The sequence below is a fragment of the Neomonachus schauinslandi genome, chromosome 6 (assembly GCF_002201575.2).
Source record: "Neomonachus schauinslandi chromosome 6, ASM220157v2, whole genome shotgun sequence".
Classification (NCBI taxonomy): Eukaryota; Metazoa; Chordata; class Mammalia; order Carnivora; family Phocidae; genus Neomonachus; species Neomonachus schauinslandi.
Window position 1 is genome coordinate 101,396,323 of NC_058408.1, and position 8,955 is coordinate 101,405,277.

At 37.8% G+C, this 8,955-nt stretch overlaps 1 protein-coding gene across 2 annotated transcripts in view; it reads right to left on the reverse strand.

The window, feature by feature from the left end:
• Positions 1 to 407: 407 nt before the first annotated feature.
• PLA2G12B (phospholipase A2 group XIIB) overlaps positions 408 to 8,955 on the reverse strand; it is a 25,886-nt gene continuing 17,338 nt past the window's right edge. Inside the window, exons 3-4 of one of the 2 annotated variants that reach the window (XM_021699902.1) lie at positions 7,744 to 7,909; positions 408 to 841 (exon numbers count right to left, since the gene is read on the reverse strand). In XM_021699902.1, coding sequence (XP_021555577.1) covers positions 720 to 841; positions 7,744 to 7,909 — 288 coding nt within the window. In that variant the 3' untranslated portion in view covers positions 408 to 719. The remainder of the gene's footprint in view (positions 842 to 7,743; positions 7,910 to 8,955) is intronic. The other variant, XM_021699903.1, reaches the window with a different exon arrangement.

Below are 8,955 nucleotides of genomic sequence, written 5' to 3' on the forward strand. Positions count from 1 at the left end.
CATGCTTCTCAGATCTTAACATGACACTAACACCACTTAGGAATTGGGAATATCAACAGGAATAGTTCATTGCGGAAAGAATTGAACCTCAGAGACCTAACTCCATCTGACCTCACCTTTATTGGCCTTAACCAGGTAAGTCTCTGACTTTGCCCACCTGTTCTCATCTCTCCAGCACCAGTGGGAATGATGGTTATCATTGGTGGAACTTACCAGGAAGGGTTCTGTTCTCTTCTAAGTGAAATGGAAGCACATTGGTGATAATGGAATTCATTCATCTCTTTTCTAAAAAGTACACTTTATTAAATGTGAGATGCTTACTGGCAACTGAAACATGGACCAGAGGAAAGTCCTTGCCTCCCACATGGTTGGACTCTGCAAAACTTCACTTATGAATATAATTACCAAGTCCAGGAATCCCAGTATTTTAGTCTTTATTTTAGTCTTTAAACTAAGAACTGAATTGCCAGGCAAATGTGTCTTGGTTGGGGAGACCATTGTCAAATGAAGAGTAGTCTTCAAATCACTCCATGGCTTCTTTCCAATTCTCCTCAAAGGATGGGACTCACTTCTCAGCTGTAGAACAAGGCTTTCTTTCTCTTGCTTTGTGGTATCCAAACTTCTGGAAGCAAGGATGAGATTGCTCACTCTGCCACACTACCATCTCAGAGACTGACAGCCATGGCGTCACTCAAAACCAGGAAGGGATCACCTCTTTCTCATAACTCTGCCTTCTCCTCTTCCGCACAGATGCAGGCTGCCCGTTGGCTATTCATAAAAGGTCGGCAGCCCAAGGTCCATACAGTATTGAACACAGTATCAGCCAGAGAATCACAGGCTACTTGAAAAAGATGAAGAGAAATAAAAGGTTAACATACAAGACTACCTCAGGTAGTTTGAGTAATTTTAAGAAGCAATGTAATTCCAAGGATAACATGACATCTGGAGGAAAGTAAAGGCAGTAATCCAAATACAGAATTAAAAAGAAAAACATACATTTAAGAGAAGCTTTTTCGTAAGCTTCCATCCCATCTAATAAAGCAGAATATACTTTGGGATACCCTTCTTTTATGGGCCTCCAGGTCAAAATCATGTTTAGCAATCAGAATCTCCCATACCACTATGCTCACTCCATGGAAACTCTACCATTTTTGCAGAATATTCCCTCAGATAACTCTGTTTCCTATAGCTTTCTCTGTTCAAGTGTGGGATGAATAACTATTCACTCATTGAAAAACCATGTGTGTTGGTCAATAATTCTCTTAGGCATCAGGGATACAAAGACCAAAGTGACCCCTACCCAAGTACTCACAGTTTGGACAAAGAGGTAGACAGGATGGATAGGTAAACAAATGGTTACACTACACCATGATGGAAGTGAAATCAAGGTTGTATGGGAACCCACAGAAAGACTCTCTATCCCTCTGGGGGTAAGAGTTATTAGGGAAGGCATCTCAGAACACCTTCCATTAGAATTTTGATAGAGATTACATTGAATCTGTAGATTGTTTTGGGTAGTATGCGCATTTTAAGAATATTAATTCTTTTAATCTGTGATCACAGAATATCTTTCCATTTATTTGTGTCATCCTCAATTCTTCCATCAATGTCTTCTAGTTTTCAATGCACAGGTCTTTCACCTCCTTGGTTAAATTTATTCCTGGGTATTTTATTCTTTCAATGCAATTGTAAATGAAAATTTAAAAAATTTTTCTCTCTGATAATTCATTATTAGTGCATAGAAACAAAACTGATTTTTGTATATTAATCTTGTATCCTGTGACTTTACTGAATTTATTAGTTCTAACAGTTTTTTTGGTGGAGTTTTTAGGGTTTTACATATATGATATCACATCATCTGCAAATAGCAATAGTTTTACATCTTCCATTTTTTTATTTAAAAATTTTTAAAATTTTATTATGTTAATCACCATACATTACATCATTAGTTTTTGATGTAGTGTTCCATGATTCATTGTTTGTGTATAACACCCAGTGCTCCATTCAGTATGTGCCCTCTTTAATATCCAGCACCAGGCTAACCCATCCCCCCACCCTCTCCCCTCTAGAACCCTCAGTTTGTTTCTCAGAGTCCACCGTCTCTCATGGTTTGTCTCCCCCACCGATTTCCCCCCCTTCCATTTCAATTTCGATGTCTTTTATTTCTTCTTTTTGCCTAATTGCTCTGGCTAGAATACTTCCAATACTATATGAAATAAAAGTGGTGAAAGTGGGTGTTCTTGTCTTATTGCTGATCATAGAGGGAAAGCTTTCAGCTTTTCTCCATTAAGCATGATGTTAGCTGTGGGCTTGTCATGTATGGCCTTTCTTATGTTGAGATATGTTCCCCTCTACCTATTGTGTTGAGAGTTTTTTTTTTACCACAAATCGATATTGAATTTCATTAAATGCTTTTTCTGCATCTATTGAGATGACTATATGATATTTATCCTTCATTTTGTTAATGTGGTGTATCACATTGTCTGGTTTGCTGAAGTTGAACCATTCTTACATCCCTTGAATAAATCCCACTTGATTATGATGTACAATCCTTTTAATGTATTTTTGAGTTAGGTCTGCTAAAATTCTGTTGAAGATTTTTGCATCTATGTTCATCAGGGATATTGACCTCTAATTTTCTTTTCTTGTGGTGTCCTTGTCTAGTTTGGGTATGAGGGTAATGCTGGCCTCATAGAGTGAGTTTGGAAGTGTTCCCTCCTCTTCTGTTTTTTGGAAGAGTTTGAGAAGGATTGGTATTAATTTTTTTAAATGTTGAAGCCATTTAAATGGATGATTAATTCTTTAAATGTTGAAGCCACTTTAAAAGTCCATCTTTTTCATTTGTTGGAAGATTTTTGATTGCTAACTTGATCACCTTACTAATGATCAGTCTATTCAGATTCTACTTTTTCATTACTCAGTCTTGGTAGGTTGTGTGATTCTAGGAACTTACCCATTTCTCCTCCGTTGTCCAACTTGTTAACATATAATTATTCATAGTAGTCTCTTGTGATCCTTTGTATTTCTGTGGTATCAGTTGAAATGTCTCATCTTCCATTTCTGATTTTATTTATTTGAGTTCTCTTTTTTTCTTAGTGAGTCTAGCTACTGGTTTGCCTATTTTGTTCATCTTTTTTTAAAAAGCTCCTACTTTCATTTATCTTTTCTATTGTTATTTTAGCCTTCATTTCGTTTATTTCTGCTCTGATCTTTGTTATTCCCTTTCTTCTACTAACTTTGGGCTCCATTGCTTTTCTTTTTCTAATTCCTTGAGGTGTACAGCTAGAGTTTGTTCAAGATCTTTCTTTTTTTTCTTGATATAGGCATTTATGGCTGTGAATTTCCCTCTTAGAACTATTTTTGCTGCATCTCATAAGTTTAGGTATGTTGTATTTTCATTCATCTCAATATTTTTAAAAAAGATTTATTGTTTTAGAGAGAGAGAGCAGGGGGAGGGGCAGAGGGAAAGAATCTCAAGCAGACTCTCCGCTAAGTGCAGAACCCGATGAAGGGCTCAATCTCATGACTCTGAGATAGATCATGACCTAGCCAAAATCAAGAGACAGATGCTGGGGTGCCTGGGTGGCTCAGTCAATTAAGTGTCCAACTCTTGATTTTGCCTCAGGTCATGATCTCAGGATCAAGATCAAGCCCCACCTCAGGCTCTGTGAAAGGCAGGGAGTCTGCTTGGGATTCTCTCTCACCCTCTCCCTCTAACCCTCCCCCACACACTCTTTCTCTCTCTCTCTAAAGTAAAAATAAATAAATCTTAAAAAAAAAAAGAGTTGGACACTTAACTGACTGAGCCACTCAGGTGCCCCTCAATATTTTTTTTTTATTTCTCTTTTGATTTCTTCTTTGGCCCTTTGGTTGTTTGGTACCATTTGTTTATTTGCTCTCTACATTGCTCTCCCCACTTCTAGTCAATATTGTACTGGAAGTTCTAGACAGGACAACTGGCAAGAGGAATACGTAAAAGGCATCCAAATTGGAAAGGAAGATGATATGTAGATGGCATTATCTTGTGTATAGAAAAACCTAAGGAATCCACTAAAATCTATTAAAATTAATAAGTGAGTTGAGCAAGGTTGCAGGATAATAGATCAATATGCAAAATCAGTTGTATATATATATGTATACATATTTATACAACATACATATACATATATATATTTTTGTACATTATTAATAAAATAAAATTAAGAAAATTTTATTTACAATAATAACAAAATGAATAAATTAATACTTATGAATATATTAAACAAAAGAAGTGTAAGACTTGTGTTCTGAAAACTATAAAACATTGTTGAAAGAAATTAAAGAAAATCTAAGTAGGGCGCCTGGGTGGCTCAGTTGGTTAAGCGACTGCCTTCGGCTCAGGTCATGATCCTGGAGTCCCTGGATCGAGTCCCGCATCGGGCTCCCTGCTCGGCAGGGAGTCTGCTTCTCCCTCTGACCCTCCCCCCTCTCATGTGCTCTCTCTCATTCTCTCTCTCTCAAATAAATAAATAAAATCTTTAAAAAAAAAAAAGAGAATCTAAGTAAATGGAGAATTCATGTTCATTGATCGGAAAACATAATTTTGTTAGGATGGTAATATGCCTCAAATTGATCTACAGATTTAACAAAAGCCCTATCAAAATTCCAGCTGCCATTTCTTTCAGAAATCGACAAGCTGAACCTAAAATTCATATGGAAATGCAAAGCATCCAGAATACCCAAAACATTCTTGGAAAAAGAAGGACAAAGTTGAAGGACACTTCCCGATTTCAAAGTTTACCACAAAACCACAGTAATAAAGACGGTGTGGCACAGGCATAGATCAATGGAATAGAATTGAAGGTATAGAAATAAACACTGCATTTATATTCAATTGATTTTTGATAAGGGTGCAAAAACAATTAAATGTGAGGAAGAATAGTCTTTCAGCAAAATGCAGGAATATCTGTATATACACACACAGAAGAATGAAGTTGGACCTCTTTCTTACACCATATGTAAAAATTAACTAAAAGTAGATCATAAACCTAAATGTATAAGCTAAAACAAAACTCTTAGAAGAAGAAACTCTTAGAAGAGCAAATCTTTGTGACCTTGGGTTAAGCAAAGCCTTCTTACATATGACACCGAAAGTATAAGCAACAAAAGAAAAAAATAGATAAATTGCACTTAATCAAAATGGAAAACTTATGCATTACAAGTAATTTCATCAAGAAAGTAAAAAAACCCCACAAAGTGGGAGAAGATATTAGTGAAATCTATATTCGATAAGGGATGTGTGTCCAGAATATATAAAGAAAGCTTACAACTCAATAATAAAAAGACAAGTAACCCAACTTAAAAAGAGGCAAAGGATCCAAATAGACATTTCTCCAAAGCAGATATTTAATGGCCAATAAGCACATAAAAAGATGCTCATCATAAGCAATCAGGGACATGCAAATCAAAACCACAATGAGATACAATTTCACACTCACTGGGGTCTATAATTAAAAAGACAGAGGGGCACTTGACTGGCTCATTGGAAGAGCATGTGATTCTTGATCTCGGGGCCATGAGTTCAAGCCCCATGTTGGGTGTGGAGATTGCTTAAGTAAATAAACTTTTAAAAAAACTGATAATAACAAGGGTTGGTAAGGATGTAGAGAAATTGGAACTTTAATACATTGCTGGTGGGAATGTAAAATAGTACAGCTGTTTTGGAAAACAGTTTGTCATAAAATTACCATTATAACCCAGAATTCCCCTCCTAGATATATACTCAAGAGAAATGAAAAAATATGTCTCCACAAAAACCCATACATCAATGTTCATACCAGAATTGTTCATAATAGACAAAAGGTGGAAACAACCCAAATGTCCTTCATTGGTGAATAAAGAAAATACATTATATCCATGTAATGGAATATAGTTTAGCAATAAAAAGGAATGAAATACTGATACATGCTACCCCATGGATGAACCTTGCTGAGTTAAAGAAGCCAGTCACAGAAGACCACATATTTTATGATTCCATTTATATGAAATGTCCAGAATAGGCAAATCAATAGAGGTAGAAAGATTTATGGCTGTCAAGGGCCGGGTAGGGGAAAGGTGGAGTGGGCTTGCTCGTAGCTATGGGATTTCCTTTTGGAGTGTTGAAAATGTCCTAAAATTGATTGTGGGACTGACTGCGTAGTTCTCTGAACATATTTTAAAAGCATTTAAATTGTTCAATTGTATAGTATGTGAATTATATCTCAATAAATCTATTTAACAACAACAACAACAAAAATGATCAGAATGTTCCAAGCAGAGGGAACTATAGAGGCAGAAGGGATATGGTCCATCAACCCAAGGAGTTTGGAATGGCAGAAGTCAGGAGAGAAATCAGAAATATGCATGATGCTGCTGGAGAGGTAGGGTAATGGATGAGAAAGGGCTACATATATCATACTAAGGAGTTTGGATTTAATCCCAAGGAAGAGGAACCAGTTGAAGGACTTACACAGAGGGTGGAAATGACTGGATTCATGTGGTACAAAAATATATCTGGTCCCTCTGGGGAAAAATAGATTGGATGGGACCCAGAGATTTGATTAACTTGCAGTAATCAGGCAAGTGGTATATCAAAGAGATATTTAGGAGAAAGAATCAATAGAACGTTGCTTAGAGGAAGTAACTTGACCTGACCCTAGATTAGCAGCAGGTACTTATTCACCTTTTGTAGGTACAGATAGTGTAATACTCCCTTTTACGGGGCCTAATTAATTATTCATATTTTCAAGCCTTCACACATTCCCTTTAGGACTACACTCTAGACATCGATCTATGAAAACAGTCCAAGATTCTTTCTACTGCTGACATTCTAGTGGCATGAGGCCAGCTCCTTATAAGCTTAAATGTCAAACTTTGCCATCTAAAGATATATAATGCTAATACCTGGATGTAATGTTCTGGCTTTGGAAACTAAAGGATTAAAGCTTTTCCTAAGGTGAATTAGGGAAAAGAAATTACACAATCAGCGCTAGAAACTGGGTGACTAAGCAGTTGTTTAAAAATAATTAGCCTCGGGGCGCCTGGGTGGCTCAGTTGGTTAAGCGACTGCTTTCGGCTCAGGTCGTGATCCTGGAGTCCCGGGATCGAGTCCCACATTGGGCTCCCTGCTCGGCAGGGGGTCTGCTTCTCTTTCTGACCCTCTTCCCTCTCGTGCTCTCTGTCTCTCATTCTCTCTCTCTCAAATAAATAAATAAAATCTTTAAAAAAATACAAAAAAAAATAAAAAAAAATAAAAATAATTATCCTCAAGTATACAGAGAGCTTTATACAAAAAAGACAGATTTTTAAAAATTCTTTGCCAAACTGAGAACAAAATAAGGAAAAAAGGGCTTACACCAAACCAAGTGGTCCTATACAGAATAACTCCTGATACGGAAAATTATTTAATAGTGGAATGCATAACGAAAGCCAGTTGGGCAACTCTTTCTCTGGTCTTAAAGGACAGATTTTTAGATCTCTGGGAAGGCTTTGGTGTGGCCTGTCCATCAGGAGTGTTGCCAGCAGCTCCTGGGCAGGACAGCAAGAACTTTAGTAAAGGAATGCCCAGAATCTTCCTTCGCCCTTCTTACGTTTGTCACAGTGTTCTAGAAAGAAAGTTCAGTGAGCTCTAATGGTCCCTTTGCATAAAGGGGCTCTGGATACATTTCTGTATGAAAACAGGAATAGAACTCCCTGCTCACACGCAGATGCCCTTAAGATACCTACCTTCCACGTTGGAGACAAAGCCCAGACTCCGCTTCAGGTCAGAACAGATAGAGTGGAGACACCATCGGAATTTTGCATCACAACGATACTTATTGGCACCACAAGTATCATAACAGACGTCCAGCTGGTTGCAGCACTTGGTCATTGCTGGAATGCCCAAGTCCATCTGGGGAAAAGTGAAGGAAGAAAACGCCACGTTTAGACTAAGGACCTTAGGCAACCTTGCCCTCCTTGTTATGAACTAGCCAGTCCTCAAATTCCCGTTATACATTCAGATCAATTCCAAAACACCAGTCTCTCGGGAGAACACATCTGGTTGACAGTCATGGGATGTTAAGTTTCAATCATGGTTCAGTTATTAGTTTATGAACTCTGAATAGCCCATTTTCTCTTTTTCTTTTAGAGGTAGTAATTTTCAAATTCGCAGGCCACTATAGGGATGAGAATAGAGATCAGAAGGTTAGTGAAGAAGGTAGAGCTGCAGGACTTCCAAATCCAACTAAAACCTATGCTATGGGAGATTTTGCTTGAGCCAAGGATCTGAAAGCTCAGAAGTATGAAAAATTAAGCCTCAGTTCATCAAGAGTTCACCAGCATTTATCAGGGACCCATCCCACACAGCACTGTTTTAAAGGTGTGTTACGTGTCAGGGAGCAGGGTGGGCTCTAGCAGGCGTGGTTCCCGACCGCAGGCTGACTGCAGTCAACGGCAAGATCTGACACACACACACAGACATGTATTAAGCATCCTATAAACAGTTGCAAATGTTGTGGCATAAACTGAGTAACGAGGTTCATAGGAATCCACATCTAGAGTTTGATAACTCTACATGGGTTTTTTTGGAGAGGCTTATTAGTGATGAGGGTAGACTTAGGGTGTAGCAGGTAAAGAAAGGAGATATGAGCAAATCATATGTGAGCAAGTCAGTTTGTTTAGTCTTTCAAGGGTTTAGCAGGGATGTATTTGTTTGTTTGTTTATTACTTTTTAATTAGAGAGAAAGGCAAGTCAGTGGATGGCCCTGACTTGCAAAGTAACTGGTAAGAATTGATAAAAACTCTGGAGCAAGGCAGGGACATGATGGAATGAATGACTACAGAGAGTGATCGTTCTGTGGTCTGTGCAATAGTCTGGAACAGGGGCATTGAGACATAGGTAGAGCATCTTAGAATCTGACATAGGTAGAGCATCTTAGAATCTTTTGCGAGGCAGGG